This window comes from Megascapheus bottae, chromosome 7 (assembly GCF_031878675.1).
Source record: "Megascapheus bottae isolate mThoBot1 chromosome 7, mThoBot2.hap1, whole genome shotgun sequence".
NCBI classification, from domain to species: Eukaryota; Metazoa; Chordata; class Mammalia; order Rodentia; family Geomyidae; genus Megascapheus; species Megascapheus bottae.
The window spans coordinates 33,078,361-33,102,269 of record NC_143515.1 but is presented as its reverse complement, the minus strand read 5'-3'; the positions used below and the strand labels follow the sequence as shown (position 1 = coordinate 33,102,269).

General features: G+C 38.9%; 1 protein-coding gene across 3 annotated transcripts in view; it reads left to right on the top strand.

The window, feature by feature from the left end:
• The window catches only part of Alms1 (ALMS1 centrosome and basal body associated protein), a 112,825-nt gene that overhangs the window by 9,952 nt on the left and 78,964 nt on the right, over positions 1-23,909 (top strand). For all 3 annotated transcript variants that reach the window (XM_090336692.1, XM_090336691.1, XM_090336690.1), the window contains 6 exons: positions 4,822-5,014; positions 8,803-8,920; positions 11,702-12,666; positions 13,539-13,657; positions 13,756-13,890; positions 15,873-16,020. In XM_090336692.1, coding sequence (XP_090192818.1) covers positions 4,822-5,014; positions 8,803-8,920; positions 11,702-12,666; positions 13,539-13,657; positions 13,756-13,890; positions 15,873-16,020 — 1,678 coding nt within the window. The remainder of the gene's footprint in view (positions 1-4,821; positions 5,015-8,802; positions 8,921-11,701; positions 12,667-13,538; positions 13,658-13,755; positions 13,891-15,872; positions 16,021-23,909) is intronic.

The following is a 23,909-nucleotide window of genomic DNA, read 5'->3' as shown; positions in this document are numbered from 1 at the left end:
CCCACATTCCACGGGCTTGAAGTATGTCCCTAAGGACCTGCACATAGAGCCTGCGGCTGTCTTGACCCATAATTTTTTACTCCCGATTATACACTCTCCTGCTCTCTCACTCTCTTAAGATCCTCTCTTAAGAGTCCTACGACGCGTCACTCAACACAGCGGGGTCCTCCACCATCGTCCCAGATTTTCAGGGTCCCTGCTCAGGTGCCACTTGCCGGAACCAGTTGACAGCAAACCAGGGTTCGCAGATTGGGATTCCTGAAATAGGAGGCAGGGACTAGGAAAAAATAGAAGAGAGACAAACAGATGGGGTTCGGGAGGACTACAGCTCAAGTCAGCAGCCCAAGAAGGCTGTGAGTTCAAGACTGCGGCCTAAGACTGTAGCGCCCCCTGAGCTTTTTTGCTCAAGGATAACACTGCCGTTTTGAGCCATAGTGCCACTTCCAATGTTTCTAGTGGTTAAATGGAAGTAAGAGTCTTACTGAATGTGCTTGAGCTGGCTTTGAACTACAATCCTCAGATCTCAGCTTTCTAAGTAGCTTAGGATTATAGGTGTCAGCCACTAGTGCCCAGCTTCATTGTGATTTTAGTATTTTCCTGATGACTAAGTGATTTTGAGCATAGTTTTGTGTACTTGTTGCCTTCCACACTTCTTCAGTGAAGGGCGTGTTTAAATCTCTTCCCCATTATTTTTAAGGCTGGTTTGTTCCATTATTGAGCTTTTAGAGTTCTTAATATATCCTAGATGCAGATCTTTATCAGATATTTGTTTTGCAAATACTTTGTACCACTCTGTAGCTTGTCTTTTCATTTTGCTGACTTCAAGAAATGAAGTTTTAGTTACTTTTGTACAGTCTAAGAAATCTTGGTCTAATCTTATTTTCTGAAGATTTCTCTTATTTTTTTTTTTTTAGAACTTTTTTTTTCTCTCTCCTTCCTCCCCCTTCTCCTCTCTCCCTTTTGGAGCAAATTGACATCTTAAAAATATTAATAACAGTGAACTCTATTTAGTTGTTTAATTGCTGCTGCATGCTCCTCACCCCCTCCCCATCCCCCTCGCCCTTGCCCTCCTCCTTTTGTACCAATACTGGGTCTTGAATTCAGGGCCTTGAACTTCTGCTTAGTTTTTTTTCTGCTCAAGGCTGGCACTCTACCACTGAACTATACCTCTTCCTCTGGCTTGTTGCTGGTGAATTCCAGCTAAGAGTTTCTTGGATTTGCCCATCCTGGTTACCTTCAGACCTCAATCCTCGTATCTTAGCCTCCTGAGTAGGAGTAGGATTATTGGAGTGACACACAAGCATCTGGCTTCTTTGTCAATATTTTGTCTTTGTTGTACCAGTTTTACATGTGATAGAGCATTTACATTAGTGTAAATTATAAAAATTTTACTTTTTTGTTCAGTACTGGATTATAGAAATAGATTTATTGATATTGGAGCCTGTGACCTTGCTAATCTCAATGACTATTTCTAGAAATTATAGTTTTATATATTTTAAGGACTTTCTATGTTGCAGTTGTATTAACTGAGTTTCTTTTTTTAAAATATGTTTGCCTTATATTTCACTTCCTTTTCTTCCCCACTGTTACTGTACTGCTTAGGTTAGGTTCTGCTTATTTTACTTAATTTACTTTGTATTCTGTCCTTAGACATATGAAAGCAAGTGTAACCAACACTTGTGTAGCGGAATATGCTAAATACTTTTATATTTATATTTAAGTAGCTGAATATAGCAAATACTTTTGTGACTTTTTTTTTCAGTCCTGAGGCTTGAACTCAGGGCCTGGGCATTGTCCTTGGACACTTTTTGCTCAGGGCTATAGTGTTCTGTCACTTGAGCCACAGTGCCATTTTATGGCTTTTTCTGTGTATTTGGTACTGAGGAATTGAACCCAGGGCTTCATGTATGCTAGGCAAGCACTCTACCACTAGGTCACACTCCTGGCCCCATCCTTTTATATCTTAATCTTAGGTATAGTGTTATAACATTGCAGAACTTCTTAAAATCACTTCCTTTCTTGGTTTTTCCCTGTTTTGTTTCTCCTTTTATGCCATTCTTTTTCTTTGCTGATTTCTTGGTTTCTTTTCTCCAAATCATAGTTTGTAAAATGTGGACCAGAGTATGACTATGCTTGCCACATTTTTTTTTTGGCCAGTCCTGGGGCTTGAATTTAGGGCTTGAGCACTGTGCTTGGGCTTTCTTAAGACCAGCACTGTACCACTTGAGGCACAGCACCACTTCTGTGTACTGAGGAATCGAACTCAGGGCTTTGCGATTGCAAGGCAAACACTCTACCACTAGGCCAAACACCCATTCCTCCCCTCCCCTGACCCTGTGTGTGTGTGTGTGTGTGTGTGTGTGTGTGTGTGTGTGGTTTGAAAAATTTAGCAATAAAACCTCCAAGGCACAGCCAGCTACAGATGCTATGGCTTCCTAATTCCACAACAGACTCATTTGCCTGTATATGTTTGAGGTACCTCTCCCAACCTCCCTAATACTCTGCGGTTTGACCTCTAGGCTTTACATTTGCCAGGCAGGTGCCTTACTATTTGAGCCACACTCTAGCCTCTTTGGCTTTCATTATTTCCAAACGGGATTTCACATTTATGCCTGGGACAGACTGATCCCTGATCTTCCTATGTAATTGTCTTCCTGCTTAGCTAGGATGTATGTGCCACTACAGATAGCTTGTTATTGGTTGAGATGAGGACTTGGGAACTTTTTACCTGGGCCAACCTTGAACCACAATCTTTTCCGTCATTACTTCCTGAGTAATTAGGATTATAGTGTGAATTAATTAATACAAGTTTTTTACTTACTTGAAATGTTTTTGTTTTCATCTATTCAGGCATTTAAATATTTGGTAGATACTTAAAGATATTATTAGAGAGACATGTCCTTAGTTTAAAGAAAAACCAATATGATTTTTTTCCAGCAGTGTATTATAACTTAAATTAGTAATGCCAGCAGTATAAGAGTAAATATTTAGGACCAGGAGTGTGGCCTAGTGGTAGAGTGCTTGCCTAGCATGCATGAAGCCCTGGGTTCGTTCCTTGGTACCACATACACAGAAAAAGCCAGAAGTGGTGCTGTGGCTCAAGTGGTAAAGTACTAGCATTGAACAAAAGTGCTCATGGACAGTGCCCAGGCCCTGAGTTCAAGCTCCAGGACTGGCCAAACAAACAAAAAGAATAAATATTTAAAGACAAATGTATTATTACACTTAGTGACCAATAGGATAATGTTATATGTTGAAAAGAGTAAGAGGTCCTAATAGAATTCAGCAGAGAAAGCTGTAGCTTTAAGTTTAGAGTTTTATGCTTTATTATAATTCAAGTATATAATTTTATCTTTGATGACAGTCTTCAAATATAGCAAGATACATACATATATATATGTGTGTGTGTGTATATATATATATATATATATATATATATATATCTCAATACTTTTGAGAAAGATCTTGCTTTCTACCTGGGTGCACACATGAGCTGCAATCTGCCTACTGTTATTTTATTTTATTTACTTATTTTTTTGCTAGTCCTGGTCCTGGGGCTTAGCTCAGGGCCTAGGCACTCACTATCTTTGGGTTTTCTCAAGGCTGACACTCTATATCACTTGAACCATAGCACCTCTTCCAGCTTTTTCTGTGTATGTGGTACTGAGGAATCAAACCAAGGGTTTCATGCATGCTAGGCAAGCACTCTACCACTAGGCCATGTTCCTGGCCTTGTCGACTTTTTTTTTTTTTTTTTTTTGCCTGTCCTGGGTCTTGAACTCAGGGCCTGAGCACTGTCCTTGGACTTTCTCAAGGCTAGAGCTCTACCACTTGAGCCTCAGCACCACTTCCAACTTTTTTCTATGTATGTGGTACCAAGGAATGGAACATGGGTCTTCATGCATGCTAGGCAAGCACTCTATCACTAGGCCAAACTTGCGGCCCTGTCCTTGGGTTTTCTTAAGGCTAGAGCTCTACTACTTGAGCCACAGCACCACTTTCTAGCTCTTTAAAAATGTATATGGTGCCGAGGAATCAAACCCAAGTCTACTAGGCCATGCTCCCTGAGCTTTTTGTCTCAAGGCTAGTACTCCATCACTTGAGCCAGAGCTCCACTTGGGTGGTTAATTGGAGATGAGAGTCTCATAGACTTTCCTGCCCAAGCTGGCTTTGAGCTATGATCCTCTGATCTCAGCCTTCTGAGTTGCTAGGATTATATGCCTATCTGTTCATTCTGCTTGCTTTAGGCTTTCCTTCATTGCTGGAATCATGCCTTACCACATGTAGCTTCTCTGTGGAGACAGACTTATAGACTTTTTCTAGGCTGGCTTAAACCATGATCCTTCCAATTTCAGCTTGTCACATAGCTTGCGTTGATAGGCATGCTACCACTTTGCCCAGCTATTGGTTTAAAAAAGGATCTTTAGAAATACTTTATCTGTGCTGTTCTCAAACCCAGATTCTCCTGATTTCAGCCTCCCTAGTAGTTAAAATTATAGCTAGGAATCACTGGCTCTAGGCTATGAATGAACATTTTTTTTTTTTTTTTGCCAGTCCTGGGCTTGAGCTCAGGGCCTGAGCACTGTCCTTGGACTTTCTCAAGGCTAGCACTCTACCACTTGAGCCTCAGCACCACTTGCGGCTTTTTGCTATGTATGTGGGGTACCGAGGAATCGAACCCGGGTCTTCGTGCATGCTAGGCAAGCACTCTACCACTAGGCCAAACTCCCGGCCCCATGAATGAACATTTTAAACTAAATGTTAGTGCATATGTTAATGCAGTTAATGAGAGCATATTTTCCTTTAAAATTAATGTTTTAGAGAACAGAATTTTGGCATTGTCATCCCCAAGAACAAGAGACCTCTCAAACGTTGGATACATCCCAGACCAGGATTAATTTGAAAGCAGAAAGACCTGAAGTGACAGAGTCTTCCTCTTTGGAAGAAGGTGTGTTGACCCAATCAGAAGGCCAAGTGAAGAAATCAAGCAGAGATCTCTGCTCTCCACTGCTAGGTAATATCTCTGTGCCTCACTCACATTTGAAAACACTTTGGGGGGAGCCATATATATTATATATATTTTTTGGTCAACGGTGGGGCTTGAACTCTGGCCCTGGGCATTGTCCCTGAGCTCTTTAGCTCAAAGCTGCTACCCTACCCCTTGAGCCACAGTGCAACTTCTGGTTTTCTGGTGATTAATTAGAGGTAAGAGTCTCATGGACTTTTTAGTGCCTGGGCTGGATTTGAACCATGATCCTCAGATCTCAGCCTCCTGAGTAGCTAGAATTACAGGTGTGAGCCACTGTGCCCAGCTCATTAAAGTCAATTTTATATCTGTGTTTTGAGAACAGTGTATACAAAATTAGAGTATCTTTGGGAGGAGTTTACTGTGGTAGATGAGAAAGAAGACTTTGCTGTAATCACATGTGAAGGGCTGTCATGCTAAAGAGGAAGCAACCCATATATAATTTATTTATATATGTAACAAGTATCTGTAAGTGCCTAATGTGTGTTTATTTGATGCTAGGGATAGATAGATGAAAGCTACCTCTTCCTCTTTTGGAAAGGTTGTTTAGTAAACAGAAAACAATACTATGAGATGAGTTGTGATGAGATGAGTCACAGTGAGATGAGATAATCTGGATAGCAAGTCTATAAATTATAGCCCACAGACCAAGGCTTGATTTTTGTACTGTGGGATAAGAATGTACTTTTTTTTGCCCCCCCCTTTAGGGTCTTGATATAGCTCAGGCTGGCCCAAACTAACCTTCAACTCAATATCCTTCTGCCTCAGCTTCCTAGTGTTTCGATTTTTCAGCATGCCCAACATACCCATTTTTATTTACTATTGTTGGGGATTGGACTGAGATTCTTGTACATGCTAGTAGGCAAATGTTCTGCCGCTGAGTTGTATGTTCTACCATTGGCGTTTTCAAGTGATTGTAAAAACAAAGGATATGTAATAGGTAACAGTCTGTATTTTATCAGCTTAATATTCAAAACCTAATATTCTCTTTATAAAAAGTATTTGCTAACTCAGCGTTCAAGTTAAGATGAGATCACATAGCTTAAACCAAGTTGTTCATCAGTTCGATCCCAGAAAAATTTCTATAAGAGGATATATAACAAAAAATGAATTTTATGCTATAGCAAATGTCAAACAAAATTGCAATAGAAGTAATAATAGAAGGATTTCACTATATGAGTTTTTACTGTAAGGATTTTACTATATGAGTTGGTTAGTTGGAGATAGAATCTGTGACTTTTCTACCAGGGCTAGCTTTGAACTGTGATTCTCAGGTCCCAGGTTCCTGCGTAGCTAAGATTATGAGTAAATCCAGGTCATTTTCTCATTAAATTCTCTTCAACTCAAGGCTACTGCCCTACCCCTGAAGCCACAGGGCCACTTCCAGTTTTCTGGTGGTTGGAGATAAGAGTCTCACAGAGGACTTTAGTGCCCAGTCTGGCTTTGAACCATGATCCTCAGATCTCAGCCTCCTGAGTAGCTAGGATTACAGGCATGAGCCACTCTGCCTGGCTCTTATTTTTATTGTTATTATAAAGGTGACGTTTGGAGGGATTACAGTTACATTGTCAGGCCTTTCTTTTTGGACAATGTCATCCCTTAAATGGAAGGTGTTTTTTTTTCTTTTTTTTTTTTTTTTTGGTGAGTCATGGGGCTTGAACTCTGGGCCTGGGTGCTGTCCCTGACCTCTTCAGCTCAAGACTACTGCCCTACTCCTGGAGCTACAGCCTCACTTCCCATTTTCTAGTGGTTAATTGGGAGATAAGAGTCTCTGAGTCTTTAGTGCTGGGGCTGGCTTTGAACTGTGATCCTCAGCTCTCAGCCTCCTGTGTAGCTAGGATTACAGGCATGAGCCACCACTTGGCTTTTTTTTTTTTTTTAAGATGACACACTGTCCCTGAGCCTTTTTTTTGGGGGGGGGGGCAGGGGCAGGAGGGTCGGTTGCATGGCTAGGTTGAACTCAGTGCCTGGGCACTGCTTAAGGCTAGTAGTGCTCTACCACTTTCTGTCACAAAGTCCTGGTTTTCTGATGGTTAATTGGAGACAAGAGTCTCATAGACTTTCCTGCCCAGGTTGGCTTTGAACTGTGATCATCAGATCTCAGCTTCTCGAGTTGCTAGCATAACAGGCTCTGTCTCTGAGCTTTTTGTGCTCAAGGCCAATGCTCTACCACTTGAGCCATTAGCTCTACTTCTAGCTTTTTGGTTATTAATTGGAGATGAGAGTCTTAAAGACCTTCCTACTGTCAACCTGTGATCATCAGATCTCAGATACCTAAGTAGCTGGGATTTACATGCACAAGCCCCTCAAACCTGTCTCCCTTACACATTTTAAACTACAGTTCCAAAGAATTTTACCTGGATTATTGATATTTCCTACATTAGAACTTAAAGCTGATAATTTTTTTTTTTTTTTTTTTTTGGTTTCTAATGGTACTGGGGTTTGTGCTTACTAGGCAGGTTCTCTACCACTTGAGCTACACCTCTAGCCTGGAGACACTCCTGTTGAAGCTTCTAACATAGCTGGGATGACAGGTACATCCACCATTCCCAGCTTTTTTGTTGTTGTTGGTTGAGATGGGAATCTCACAAATACTTTCTGGGCTATCTTCTAACCACTATCATCCTGATTTCAGACTCTTAGATTTAAGCTGAGAAACTAAACAAAACAAAAAAAACCCATGTTATTCAAAATAACACCAGTTCATGGTATTCTATGCGTAATTTCTATTGCTAGTTGTCTGGCTTCTCACTTTTTTTTTTTTTTGCCAGTCCTGGGCTTGAGCTCAGGGCCTGAGCACTGTCCTTGGACTTTCTCAAGGCTAGAGCTGTACCACTTGAGCCTCAGCACCACTTCCAGCTTTTTTTTTCTATGTATGTGGTGCCAAGGAATCGAACCCGGGTCTTCATGCATGCTAGGCAAGCACTTTAACCACTAGGCCAAACTCCCGGCCCCTGGCTTCTCACTTTGATCCTCAGATTTTAAGCTCCCGAATGGTTAGGATTACAGGTGTGAGCCACCAGCATTTGGTTGCATATTATTTTTGATTTTTTTTAGCAGGGGGCGAGGGGGGGGGCACGTGCATGTCATTGGCCTGCACTTGTGCTGAGCACTATCCCTGAACTTTTTTGTTCAGGTTAGTGCTCTCTCACTTGAACTATCTCCACTTAATTTGAGAAATGTCCCATGACTTTCCAATCTTAATCTCTTTAGTGGCTAGGATTACAGGTATGAGCCAGTGGTGGGGAGGTGCATATAATCTTTTAATAGTATTTTGAATCTAGTTTTCACCCTAGTTACTTCCTAAGAGTATGTTAGAGGCCCCAAAGTCCCTAGACTACTTTGATATAAGGACTATTAAGTTTTTATGCTATTTAAGATGGAAAATGCTTATAATAGTTAAGAAATACTCAGTATCATATTTGCTTAAGAGTTAGAATACTAATGATTAAATTTTACTCTGATGCTTTAAGATATTTAAATATGGGCAAATTACTTAATACTTCTTACACTTTGCAGTCATGTTTCTTTACCTATAAGGTAAGTATAATAGTACGTATCATTCAAGATTGTGATGAATATTCAATAAAATGTTGTACGTTAACTGCTTGGACCATGTCAGGCTCAAAAAGGGTAACTGATACTTTTATTATATTATTATTCTGATGTGTATAGAAACTTTCAGATAGCATATTCAGATACTTTAAGGCATTTTGTAAAGAAGCCAAATAATTCATTTCAAATTGCTCAGTATATTTATATTTAAAACTTTCCAGTAACACAGGATAACTTTGTTACTCCTGATTTGCCTTTGCTGACATGTTTGACACAAGACCAGGAATTTGGGCCTGATTCCTTATTTCACCAAAGTGAACTAGATTTTGCACCTCTGAGGTAGGTTGGTTTATCTTATTTTCTTTAAATTTTCTGCTGGTTCTTTTTTTGGGGTTGCGGGAGGGGCTTGAACTCAGGATTTGGATGCTGTCCTTTAATTTGTTTTTTGCTCAAGACTAGTGCTCTACCACTTGAGCCACAGCTGCATTTCTGGGTTTTTTTTTTTCATATAACTTTTATTGTAATTAATAGAAGGGTTACATTATAATCACCAGATAGAAGATGCATTACTTCACAAACATTGATACCCTTTCTCATGTTTTGGTTCCCATTTCCCTCCCCCCACCCCGCCCCTCATCTTGTTGGTTTTTTTAAAAATTTTTTTAATTGTAATTAATAGAAGGGTTACATTATATTCGCCAGATAGAAGGTGCATTACTTCACAAACATTGATACCTTTTCTCTTGTTTTTGTTCCCATTTTCCTCCCCCCATCCCCTCCCCTCCTCTTGTTTTTCCCCCTTTTGCATTTCTGTTTTTTGGTGGTTAGTTGGATCCTCAGATCTCAGCTTCCGGAGTAGCTAGAATTTAAGACATGAGCCACGGGTGCCCAAGCTTATACTGTTTCTTATAATAGGTAGTTGTTAATGACTTCATTCTAAGGTTGAGTTTTGAAGTTGGGATTAGATTTTCTTACCACATACTCTAAGATAATGAGATCCTAAATGATAAATGTTAATATGGCAGTAAAATATCTGTAGAGATGTGCCGGATAACTGTAGTTTAAAAAAAAAATACTTCTGAAGGGGCTGGGAGTTTGCCTAGTGGTAGAGTGCTTGCCTAACAAGCACAAAGACCCAGGTTTGATTCCTTGGTACCATACATAGAAAATCTGGAAGTGGTGCTGTGGCTCAAGTGCCAGAGTGCTAGCATTGAGGAAAAAGCCCAAGGACAGTGCCCAGGCCCTGAGTTCAAGCAAGCCCCAGGACTGGGGGAAAAAAAAATAATTCTGAAGTATACTAGCATTTCAAGCACACTTTGTTAGATGCAGTGGATTTTCCTTATTTAAAGTTCCCCATTATTCTGTCTTATCTTCCTCCCCCTCTTACCTTCATTCTGCAACAAAGCATTCATTTTTTTTTTCATTTTATTATTGAGGTTATGTACAGAGGGGTTGCAGTTACATTTGTCATATAGTGGGTGCATTACTTCTCACACATTGCAAAACATTCATTTCTAGGTTACAAATTTTTTTTGTTTTTTAATTTTATTCAGCTGTTAGGATATCAGCCTAGTTTATTCCTTCTCCTTTGGTCTTGTCTTTCTCTTCATCTTCCTCCTCCTCCTGTACTCTTCCTCCCCTTTATTCCCCTCCTCCTCTTGGCTTGGGCACTTTACCACTAAGCCTCATTCCTAGCTCCAAACATGTTTCTTTTTAGAACTGAAATAAAAATATACCTTAAACTAAAAACATTTAGAAAGTAAAAATATTCGCTTGCCTCTTATGCTGTGCATTATTTTATTGGTACTTTTTAAAAATTTCTTTTGGCCAGTCCTGGGCCTTGAACTCAGGGCCTGTGCACTGTCCTTGGACACTTTTTGCACAAGGCTGGTGCTCTGCCACTTGAGCCATAGCCCCACTTTCAGCTTTTTCTATGTATGTGGAACCAAGGAATAGAAATTAGGGCTTCCTGCATGCTAGGTGACACTAGGCTACACTCCCAGCAACACTAGGCTACACTCCCAGCCCTGTTGGTACTTTTATGAAGAGTGCTTTGTGCACATTAGGTTGTTAACCAGTGATTAAGTTACTGTTTCATTTTGGGAGTAGCTCACTTTGTTTTCATTAGCATGATAGATGAATAGTAAGTTAGTATGTAGGTTTAATGAATATTAAATAGTAGTAGATGAGTACTTAAAACAAAGCTTGTTGAGACTATTTTTCTTTCTTTCTTTTTTTTTGTCAGTTCTGGGGCTTGCACTCTACCACTTGAGCCACAGTGCTACTTTTGATTTTTTTTTTCTGTGTATGTGGTACTAGAGAATCGAACCTAGAGCTTTGTGCATGCTAGGCAAGCACTCTAACACTAGGCCACGCTTCTGGCTTGAACTTCTCTTTATAAAATAATTTGTTTTGAGTAATAGGAGTAATTGTCTGTTTTAGGAGAAGTCTGAGGTGATATCTGGAAAATAAGGTGATAGTTTACCTTCTGGTCACAAAATTTTCTTTATTCATTCACTAGCCACCTTGAGATTAGAATTTTTTTAAAAATTTCATTTTTTGGTGTAAATCCTGGGGCCTGAATTCAGATTCTGGGTTCTGTCCCTATGTTTATTGCTTAAGGTTTTCATTCTTACCATTTGAAGCCACAGTTCCACGTACCTCTTGTTTTTTGGTGGTTAATTGGAAGTAAGAGTCTCATGCTACTTTCGTACATGTGCTGGCTTTGAATCACAATCTTCAGATCTCAGCCTCTGAGCAGCAAGGATTTCAGGCATGACCCACTAGCACCTACCTGAATATTTATATATATGCATTTTTTTTTTTTTTCCAGTCCTGGGCTTGAGTTCAGGGCCTGAGCACTTTCCTCAAGGATAGTGTTCTACCCTGAGCCACCACACCATTTCTGGCTTTTTCTATGTATGTGACACTGAGGAATTGAACCCGGGTCTTTGTGCATGCTAGGCAGGCACTCTACCACTAGGCCAAACTCCCAGCCCCATGTATATATATTTTTAACATACTTTCAAATAAACTTGAATTCTGTAATATCAGGTTTATATTTTTGTAGTAATATTTAAAAAATAAATGCTAAGGTGTTATTTTTAACTATATTTTCAGAGGAATTCCTGATAAATCTGAAGATATTGAATGGTTTTCTCGACCATCAGAAGTTAGTGAAGCTTTGCTCCAGGCTACTTCAGAAGGATCTTCAGAATTGGTTAACAGTTGCTTTAGTGTATCTCAGTACCCACTTATTAGTAGCACAACTCTTGGGTCTCAGCACTCTTTTTTATCTCCTGAACAGGAGAGTGAAGAGCATGTTTCCTGTAATGTTAATGATCTGAAAACATCCAAAGACAGTTACAGTGTTCTTTATTCATATATATCCTGGAAAACAGGAAAAGACACAAATCAGTCAGAAAACAATTTAGCTGAAAAAGATCAAGTTTCAATCTCAACTTTATCTGACGTTAATGATGAAAACATAGGTACTAAGTCAAATGAGAGTTTTGATGCTTCTCCTGAACATGTGCAGAGTTGGAAAGAGGAAGCTGTACAGCCAGCAGAAACAGGTCTAAACAGTACAGATGATACTTGTTTTCCAGAAGAAGTTGCTCCTCCTCATCATAGTAAAAGATCATATTCTTTCTTGCGATGTTTATTGGAAAGAAGAGGGAAAAAGGAGTCTCTGTTGACCCCCGATAGTCATTATTTTGAGAATGTTGACTTAAGAGAGCCAACTGAGAATGAGGTGAAACAAAAAGATTCTTTGGAGGGTTATGAAGAAAATGACCATCTGCAGAAAGAGTTGTCCCAATATTTTGAACAAAATGAGACCAGATGTAATTTGTCATCTTCAGAGGTACATCCCACACCTCCAGAGATGAAATATGCTGAGAATGTTGTAGTTGTCGATAATTCTGTACGGGTGTCAGAAGATCATATTCTCTCCAGGGGACATGATATCTCTCAGACGGAGGCTTCTTGTAATCCTCTTCAGACAGTTAAATTCAAGTTGGATGAGTCATCAGAGTCACTGTATTTTGAAGAGGAAAGAAAAGAAAAGGCAACTTCTATTTTTGGTGAGAATAATATTGATGCTACTGAAAATGTAGCCTTTGAGGCTGTTATTGCCTCTATTGAGTTTTCAAAGACAGAGAGTACTGTAAGTGAAATGCAAGCTGACATCGATAAATCTTTAACAGATGACAGCCAAGAGAGACAACCCCAAAATCCAGATATTTCCCTATTAAACTATGATGAAAATTCTTTCTTTGATAAGTGTAATCATCCAAACTCTCAGTCTACTTTTGGGGTATTGGAACCGGCTGCTTCAAAATCATTGTTGCATAAAGAATATGATGATGATAGCTCCCTACATTGGTATCCAAATATACAGTCACCCCCTAATGCTCCTCAGAAAACATGTTCATTAAGCTACCTTTTGTTATTTCAGAGCTTAAATCATCTGCCTCTTTAAGTAAAAAATCTTACAACCAGGCTATTGGTCAAGGGAAAACACAGTCAGCTTTATTTCAGTATAACAAATGCAGTGAACCATTTCTTCCCATTGGGAAGATAAAGTCCATTGTCTTGATCTTGAAAAGAAGGTAGGATCTTCAATCATTATTTGTCCAATGAAACAAGATTTAAAGCAGCAGACCTTTGAAGAAATTGCAGATTCCAAAGATCGTAATTTGGGTAAGGATGTAAATTGTAGTAATGCCATTCAAGGTTTACCTGCAGTTGCAGAAAGCAGCTTTTCAGCAAACTTGGTGGCATATAATGCAAAGTCCAAAGTGTTTTACCAGTGACTGGTAATGCATCATAAATTGCAGTTAGCTAAGAGATAGTGCCGAAAGCTGATATAGGTCAAGGTAAAATTCCTTGGCCCATAGGAGCAGAGCCCTGTTTTACTATACATACAAGTATGCAAATGATTCCTGTTTTGTAGAGGATCTGCATGGGAAGGCTAAGTCTGATGTCATTACTCTGGATGGTGACACTCAATGCCATAGTCTTGATGAAAATGCTGTTGTGTCCTGTGAAAAAGTTGATGAACAACAAGGAAAAGTAAGACACAATAAGGATGATGATTGTAAAAAATATATTCTTTTCTAGTGTTGTTTTAGAAATGTTATTTTACTTTTTTTTTCTTTACAATTTCCTAGACTTGTGATCAATATAACTTAACTGCTGGTGAGTATGTTGAGCTAGCAACTTTAGAGAACTTGCTTGATGATCTTTGTGAGAGCTCCTTGAATTGGCAGCCTACTATACAACCATCAGCTAAGGAGAGCAAACCTGTAAGTTTTTCTGCTTGACATTTCTCATGGGTAGCAAAGGAATATTTTAGTTGTAAAGTAATAATGAAAGTAAAGCACCTACTTACATCTTCTAATACCTACTTATGATTTATAATCTGGTCTTCTCGCACATCTACTAATAATGTAAAGAAATGTTCATTTGAGACTATAAGAGTTAGTGAGTTTGGGCTAGGATAGCAACCTAGTGGTAGAGTGCTTGCCTGGTATATACAAAGCTCTGTGTTTGATTTCCTTGATACCACATACACAGGAAAAACTGGAAGTGATGCTGTTTCAAGTGATGCTGGACAGTGCTCAGGCTCTTAAGTTCAAGCCCCAGGACTGGCAAGAAAAGAAAAAAAAAAGTTAGTGAGTTCAAGCTGGGTGCTGGTGGCTCATGCCTACAGTCCTAGTTACTAAGAAGGTTGGATTTGATTATTGAGGTTTGAAGCCAGCCAGGACAGGAAAGTTACCCAGTTAACCAGTTAAAAGCCGGAAGTAAAACTATGGATCAAGAAGAAACTCTGGAACAGAACCCAGACATTGAATTCAAGCCCTGACTGGCCCCACCAAAAAAAAAAAAAAATTGTGAGTTCTATGGGGGTTGGAAAAGGCCATCTTGTGGAGCAGTTCGGAGGCTTGCACCCAGGGGCCTGTGCAGTGTTCCTAAGCTAAGGCTCCGTATTAATTTGGAAGCTGCAAGAGAAACTTAAACACACATATTTTCTTACAAATACCTATATCATAATTAATACAGACATACATTATAAATGAGCTATACTAAAGTCTCTTGAGAGTGAGGTATATTAAAACTTGAAGAATTTGTACTTTGTACATGGGAAAAATTATGTGAAGTAAATCAGGTCCAGAGAGACAAAGGGGATGCATGTTTTCCCTTATGTGTAGAAACTAGATTTAGCTTATAAATTTATAAATAAATATGTTGGTGTTATGTAAGTGTATTAACTGAAATATGGTAGATTCAAAGGGGAACTAAAATAGTGTAATTCTTTAGGAAGACCAAGTCAAAGTTTGATGAAATGAACACTAGGAAATGGGTACTTTTTAAAGGGATAGAGTGGGGTCAACGGGAAAGGGATAGAGGAATGAAAAGGAGAAGCGAGGAAATGTAGTCAAGAATTCAATGTATATCCAACAAAATTAAGAAGAGTGAGGGGAAGGGCTGATAGAGAATTTTGAAAGGCATGACGTTGATCAATATATATTCATAAACTGCTTTGTTAAAATGTTAACATCTTTTTTTTTTTTTTTTTTTTTTTTTTTTTTTTTTTTTGCCAGTTCTGGGCTTAAGCTAAGGGCCTGAGGACTGTCCTTGTATTTTTCTCAAGGTTAGAACTCTACCACTTGAGCCTCAGCACCACTTCTGGCTTTTTCTAAGTATGTGGTACCAAGGAATCAAACCCGGGTCTTTGTGAATGCTAGGCAAGCACTCTACTACTAGGCCAAACTCCCAGCCAAATGTTAACTTCTTTGTACAATTACTTAAAGATAATAAAAGTAAGAGTGTCAAGAAGTCTCAACATTGCTATCATTTTAGATTGGATAAATCTTTATTGTAGAGTCTTCTCAGAGTTTACTAAACATATGACATGTGTATGAATTCAGGAGGGTTGTGACTATAATATTAAGTACATTTTAAAACTGCTCAATGTGGGCTGCAAATGTGGCTTAGTAGTAGAGTGTTTACCTAGCATGCATGAAACTCTGGGTTCAATTCCTCAGTTCCAGATAAACAGAAAAAGCCAGAAATGGCACTGTGATTCAAGTGGTAGCCTTGAAAAAGAAGCTCAGGGAGAGTGCCCAGACCCTGAGTTGAATCTCCAGGACTGGCAAAAACAAAACAAAACAAAACAAAAAATCAATGCAAAACAACACCCACTCAATGTTCATTTTTAAATTGAGGTTTTTAAGACAGTGAAATCTGAAATTAGTCTTTATTTCTTCCTATTTTTTTTTTATAGGTAAGTCCTTCGGATTTGTGCATTAATCAGTCCTTTTCATCTGCATTGACTTCATTTGCTCCTCATGAGCCAGCTAGGGATGTGGAACATCATTCTTCAAATCTGAGAATGTTGAGGGTGTCACCTGACACTGTACCAAAAACTGTAGGTATGTGGGAAAAAGATATTAAAAGGCTTCATTATAGTTCATAAAAAATATTTTGTTTTACCTTCTTAGCAACCTGTCTAGATTAAGAATATCTTGATTTAAGGAATGTCTAGATTAAGAAATATGTAGATTAATATCTGTGAGGCTGTGTGGAGAAGTTAGAATAAATGGACTAAGTCCATTAGTTGCTGAGGTTTTGAGGGTTTTTTTTTTTTTTTGGTTGGTTGTATGCCTTGAATTCAGGACCTGGGTACTGTCATTGAGCTCCGGGCTAGCCTTCTACCACTTTGAGCCACAGCTTCACTTCCAATTTTCTGATAGTTAATTGGAGATAAGTCTCAAGGACTATCTTGCCTAGGTTGGCTTTGACCCATGATCTTCAGATATCAGTCTTCTTGAGTTGGCTGGTGGCTTACACCTGTAATCCTAGCAACTCAGCTGCAACTCCACTACAGGCTTTTTTTTTTTCTTTCATTTTTTGGTAGTTAATTGGAGATAAGAGTCTCATATGCTTTTCTGCCCAGACTGGCTTTGAATCAGATCTCAACCTCTTTAATAGCTAGGGTTATAGTGTGAGCCACCAATGTCTGGCTTAATTCAAGTTTTGTTAGAAAATATACTTGATGTGGAATCCTTTTAATACTTAGTGTAATTCTGTTCTTTTAAGTTTATTGAGACTTGTTTCATGGCATAACACATAGTTTATCCTTAGAATGTACTCTTTATGCTTGAGAAGAGTATTCTGTTGCTGTTAGGTGATTGCTATGGATGTGTCTTAGTTCTAGTGGGTTTTTATATATACTAAAGTTTTCTGTATCCTTGTTGGTATACTTTGTTTTCCTTCCCTCCCTCCCCACCCCCCCCCCTTTCTTTCTTTCGTGGGTCATGGGGCTTGAACTCTGGACCTGGTCGCTGTCCCTGAGCTCTTCAGCTCAAGGCTACTACCCTACCCCCTTTAGCCACAGCCCTACTTCCTGTTTTCTAGTGATTAATTGGAGATAAGAGTCTCATGGACTTTAGTGCCTTTTGAACCTTGATCATCAGATCTCGTTCTCCTGAGTAGCTAGGATTACAGGCAGGCATGAGCCACCGCACCTGGCTTAAATATTCCTTTTTTTTTTTTTTGGGTCGGTCATGGGGCTTAAACTCTGAGCTTGGACGTTGTCTCTGAGCCCTTAATCATTTTCAAGAGGGTACTAAAATCTTCAACTATTAATCCATTTCTCTCTTTTTTCCTCTTTGATTTACTTTTTGTGTTTTGAGATTGTGATATATGTTGTTATACCTGTTCTTGATGAATTGATCTATTGTTATAAATTATGTTTATTTCTAGTAACATTTCTTGTTGTTGTTGTTTTTTTTTTTTCCAGTCCTGGGCTTGAGTTCAGGGTCTGAGTGCTGTCCTTGGACTTTGTCAAGGCTAGAGCTCTACCACTTGAGCCTCAGCACCACTTCCAGCTTTTTGCTATGTATGTGGTACCGAGGAGTTGAACCCGGGTCTTCATGCATGCTAGGCAAGCACTCTGTCACTAGGCCAGACTCCCGGCCCAACATTTCTTGTTTTAATGTCTGTTTTTTGTTGTTGTCCCCTTCTCTGGTTTGGGGATGAGTAGCTTCATAGAATGAAGCTTCTGTTTCTCAAAAGAGCTCCAGCAATATAGGTATTAACTCATCTTTAAAATCTTGTAGAATTCCACAGTGAAACCATCTGGGACTGGGCTTTTCCTAATTGGCAGACTTCTGATTACTTTCTCTATCTCATTGTGTGAAATTGGTTTATTCAGTTGACTTCTCTTCTTGGTTCAATTTGGGCAGCTTGTATTTATTTACAAAATAATCCATTTCTACTAAGTTTTCCTGTTTCAGTGAACATAGGTTCTGGAAGTAATTATTTATGATGGTTTGGATGTTGGTTGTGATTGTTTCCATGGCATCTCTAATCCTGTTTATTTGAGTATCCTCTTTTTTTTTTTTTTTTTTTTTTGGTGGGTCATGGGGCTTGAACTCGGCCTGGAAGCTGTCCCTTAGCTCTTCAGCTTAAGGCTACTGCCCTACCCCTGGCCTGGGCCTGGGCATTGTCCCTGAGTTCTTCAGCTCAGGGCTACCCCCCTACCCTTGAGCCTCAGACCCACTTCCCTTTTTCTAGAAGTTAGAGTCTCAGCTTCTTTTGTTCCTGGGATGGCTTTGAACCTTGCTCCTCCGATCTCAGCCTCCTGAATAGCTAGGATTACAGGCGTGAGTCACCGTGCCCAGCTCCTCTCTTCTTTTTTTGGTTAATCTTGCAAGGGATCTATCAGTTTTGTTAACTTTTTCAAAATGGTGACCAGCATTTTGTTTGATCAGTTTTATGGATAGTAGTCTTACTTTCAATCTCACTAATTTCTGACTTTATTTTTATAATTTCTGTCCTAGTTGCTTTAGATTTAATTATTTTTGCTCTTCTAGGCTCTTTAATTGCTTCTTTAGATTATTTGAGTTTCTTCTGTTTAATGTCTATTTTGATGCATGTTATCGACATTAGTTCTTATGATTGCTTATAAATTTTTATCATTTTTCGTCACTGAACCTTTATTTTTATTTTTTTCAGTCTAACATGGTTCTTCTGTTAAGTAGCATATGGTTCTATCCTGAGTTTTTCAGTTTTTACTTTAGATATGCTATTTAACTACATTTAATGTCATGATTGATAGGACTTAAATTTTGTTTATTTTTTCCTGTTTTTATTCTTTGGTTCCTTTACTACTTTTTATTCACTAAGTGAATATTTTATTTTATCTTATTTTATTTTATTTTTTTGCCAGTCCTGGGCTTGAGCTCAGGGTCTGAGCGCTGTCCTTGGACTTTCTCAAGGCTAGAGCTCTACCACTTGAGCCTCAGCACCACTTCTGGCTTTTTTCTATGTGTGTGGTACTGAGGAATCGAACCTGAGTCTTTGTGCATGCTAGGTAAGCACTCAACCACTAGGCCAAACTCCCGGTCCACTAAGCAGATATTTTAAAATGACACTTTAATTTCTTCAGTGACTTCCTGAGAAAAATTAAGAAGTTACATTCTTATTCATGACTCTAAAGCTAATATTATTTTATCAGAATATTCTCTTGATTTATAGTAAATTAACTCGTGTTATAAGCTTTAGTACTGTTAGTACTCTCTTCTCCTCTTTCCTTTATTTTGATGTTGTTTCTGTTAAACATATTATAGGTATTGTGAAATATTTGTTGTACCTGAATTCCTAGAACCCAAAAAGACCACCAGAGGCCACAGTCAAAGCTAAAAAGCAAGGGTCATTTATTACGAGTCTAGACTTGGACCTCCGAGTACCCATAACCAGCAATGTTAAGAGGCCCTGAACAAGGATTACACAGCTTTTATAGGGGAATTCCGTAGTTAGAATCACCTGATTGGCTGTTTGGTAACTCAAACCACTGGTTGCTTTTAAGATTAATCAGAGCTCAGGTGTCTAACCACTGAGCATCAAGCTGTTGCCACCTGGGATTAAGTACAGGGGCCCTGAGCAAGGTGGGGAGGGGATCATTCCCAGAACATGGGACAGTCTTGGCACAACAATAGTGTTATAAATTTTAAAGAAGCTTAGAGGCAAAAGGGCAGGTATTTATTTTCTTTTTATTAAAGAATTTATTAATATTGATTTTTACATCATATTTCAAATGACGTGTTTAACAAACAAGTATTCAAGAAGGGAATCTCTATATAGAGAGTTTTTTATATTATTATTATTATTATTATTTTTTGCCTGTGTTGGAGCTTGAACACTGGGCCTGGTCACTGTCCCTGAGCTGCTGCTTCTTTTTTTTTTTTTTAATTCTAATGTACAGAGGGGTTACAGTTATATTTGCTAGGTAGTAGGTGCATTACTTTTCACACATTGATACTTCTCATGTTTTTGTCCCCATCCCCTCCACCCCCAAGTTTCTTTTTGTTTAAGGCTAGTGCTCTACCACTTGAGCCACAGTACTACTTTTGGCCTTTTTGAGTAGTTTATTGGAGATAAGAGAGAGTCTCATGGAATTTTCTGCCCAGGCTGGCTTCAAACTGAGATCTTTAGATTTCAGACCCCTTTGTAGCTAGGATTACAGGTATGAGCCACTGTGCCCAGCTCTCTACCTCCCCCATTCCTCCTATTTCTTTTTTTTTTTTTTTTTTTTTTTTTACCAGTTCTGGGCTTGAGCTCAGGGCCTGAGCACTGTCCTTGGACTTTCTCAAGGCTTGAGCCTCAGCACCACTTCCGGCTTTTTTCTATGTATGTGGTACCGAGGAATCGAACCCCGGTCTTCATGCATGCTAGGCAAGCACTTTAACCACTAGGCCAAACTCCCAGCCCTCCTCCTATTTCTTAATTCTTAATTTATTCATGTAGATTTCTGTCTGATGTCATTTTTGTATTCTACTCCAGCATTGCATCTGACATCATTTTGCTGTTAATTGTGAAGTTTGTTTTTATGTTATAGTCCCAGATACAACTACATATATATCATCTTACATATTTTAAAATTGTCTTTTACTTTTTTTTTTTTTCCAGTCCTGGGCTTGAGCTCAGGGCTTGAGCACTGTCCTTGGGCTTTCTCTAAGGCTAGAGCTCTACCACTTGAGCCTCAGCACCACTTCCAGCTTTTTTCTATGTATGTGGTACCAAGGAATCGAACCCGGGTCTTCGTGCATGCTAGGCAAGCACTTTAACCACTAGGCCATACTCCCAGCCTGTCTTTTACTTTTTTTCTTCTCTCCCGCCCCCACCAGTTCTGGGGCTTGAACTCAGGGTCTAGGCACTGTCCTTGGGCTTTCTCAAGGGTCGAACTCTACCACTTGAGCCACAGCACCACTTCTAGCATTTTTTTTCTGTTTATGTGGTACTGAGAAATCAAACCTACAGCTTCATGCATGCTAAGTAATTACTCTACCACTGGGCCACACTCCCAGACCTACAATTGTTTTTTAAATCATTGTAATACAGGAAGAGAAACATGTAAGCTTGCTGTCTTTGTGTTTGGTCACATTATTGGCTTTATTAGAATTTGTTTTTGTCCTGTGTTTATTTTCATTTTGCTGGAACTTTGTTTTTTTTTTTTTTGTGCTGGCCCTGAGGCTTGAACTCAGGACCCCAGGGCTCTCTCTGAGGATTTTTTTTTCCCCACCTTAAGGCTATTGCTTTCACTGTGAGAGCCAATAACTTTATTAATGCTTTGTGTTTGTTAATTGGAGATAGGAATCTCACAGACTTTCCTGCTTGGGCAGCCTTTGAACCATGATCCTCAGATCTCAACCTCCTGAGTAGCTAGGATTATAGGTGAGAGCCACTGGCACCTGGCTCTCCTTTGTTTGTTTGTTTGTTTGTTTGTTTCTTTCTTTCTTTCTTTCTTTCTTTCTTTCTTTCTTGGCTGGAGGGTACTGAAATTATCTGTTTTGAATATTTGAGAATGTAATGGCTTTTTTGGGGGGGAGGTGAGGAAGTTGTCAATACTTTTCATATCTTGGGTAAATCTTCCATTTTGCAAATGGACATTGAGGAAAAGTAATTTGGCCCTATGTTCTTCCTTTGTAGCCTTTCACTCATTATTTCTTCCCTATTCTACATTTTTACTTTGTTCATTGTTGGTAGGTACTCAGTTGTTCTTTTCATTTCTATCAATAAGACCCTGAGCTCCGATGGTACAGTGGTAGAAGGCCTTAAGTTACTATTGTTTTGTGCTGTCTTGATATCTGTAACTATGCCTCCAAAGGTCTAATCACAAAATCTCTGCTCTCACCAGATATGACTTCCAACCAGTTGAAAAGTCTCCCATATCAACTGTAAGAGTTGTATATCACCTGGTAATCAACATAATGTGCTTAATTCCTCTCCTAGCTTATGAAATTATTCAAATAAATCAGACACATTGCTATTATACTTTGGTTGTGCCTCTTCCAGTTTCTATTTGTTCATTCAGTTTCCAGGTGTAATCCCTGTGAGCATATGTAACTAACAAATTGTCAATCTCATCTGTCCAGTTTCAGGTGTCCCCATAACCATTAGGTAGAAACACCTCTACCAGTTGGATGAAGATGAGGCAGATAAAAGAAGTTTTGTCAGAGTTCAATAAATAATTGGATTGAAATGTGCTCTGGTTAATCATTTTCCCTTCTATTTTACTTTTTATTCTATGTATTTTCAGTTTTGTTTGTTTAGCCAGTAGCCAGTATGTAAATTCAGGAACATTGTGCCTTGCTTCCTTGTCTGGTGGCCTACCAATTGAACTATGCCTCTAGTTGGGTTTTTTGGCTGGTTAATTGGAGATTAGAGTCTTGGACTTTTTTCCTGGACTGGCTTTGAACTATAGTCCTTTGGATCTCAGCCTCCTGAGCAGATAGGATTACAGGCATTAGCCACTACTGCACAACTTCTTTACTATTTTTAAAATGACAACCTGGCTCAAGTGGTAGATTGCCTGTTTATTAAGCATGAGATGTGATTTCAAATCTCACTATCACCAAAATGAATGAATGAATGAGTAAATAAGCCAACTATTTGAATTTCCCGAGAAAGCATATCAATCAGCAGTGGGCCTTCTAAGGCTTAAAAAAAATCATATGATACAGGACAGGGCAAACACATACTTTTGTATGCTTCTTGTTAGTTGCCTAAGACCTTTTGCCTACATTGGTAATTTATTGTTTGGCCTATGAATGATGTTAAAAGTATCCAAATGACTATTGTTAGAAAATATTTTTTTTACCTTTGGATAGAGAAGAACAAAATGTCAAAGACAGACATGTTTGGAATACAATAGCAGAAGGGTTCTAATAGAGAATACAAGAAGACATATTTTGCTTAAATTCTTTTTTTTTTTCCTTCTTCATCTGTCAGTCCTGGGCTTGAGCTCAGGGTCTGAGCACTGTCCTTTGGCTTTTTCAAGGCTGGAGCTCTACACCACTTGAGCCACAGCACAGCTTCCTGCTTTTTTATGTATGTGGTACTGAGGAATGGAACCCTGGGCTTTGTGCATGCTAGGCAAGCACTATGCCAAACTTCTGGCCCCTTAAATTCTTTATTCAAGTTTATTTCTTACTATGTTTCCATTCTCATTTCTTAGTTCCTTTATCATGTCACACTGGATTTTTCTGCATAAATCTTTAATCCTAATTACTATGTGATATCCCTGATGGTAGAGCCACTTGGTTTTTTTTTTTTTGCTAGTCCTGGAGCTTGAACTTGGGGCCTGAGCACACTGTCATCTTTGCTCTTTCCTCAAGGCTAGTGCTTTACCACTTGAGCTACAGCACCACTTCTGTTTTTTTCTGTGTATGTAGTACTGAGGAATTGAATCCAGAGCTTTGCACCTGCTAGGCAAGCACTATATACCCTTAGGCCACATTCCTGGCCATGCCACTTGTATTTTTGTTGTGTTATATTGTTTGGTGCTACTGTATCTTACCCTCAGGGTCTTGTGCTTGCTAGGTAAGTACTGTACTACTTGAGCCATGCCTAAAGACCTTTTTATTTTGTTGTTCTAGCTATTTTGTTATTGTAGCGCTGACTTTTTTTTTTTTTGCCTAGAATTGCTTTGGCTGTTTTGAGGTCTTTTTTTTTGTTCCATATAAATTTTGGATTGTTTTCTCTATATTGGTAAAGAACTTCATTGGGATATTGGTGGGGCTTGTGTTAAATTTCTAAATCATTTTGGCAATATGGCCATTTTTTGCAATATTAATTCTTACCTGTCCATGAACATGGAAGGTCTTTCCATTCCCTTAGGTCATCTTTGACTTTTTTTTTTCTCTTTAAATTTTTAGTTTTTGCTATAAAGATCTTTTGCTTCTTTGGTTAGATGTATTTCCAGATTTGTTATTATTGTTGAGGTTATTGCAAATGGAATTGTTTTCTTTTTTTTCCC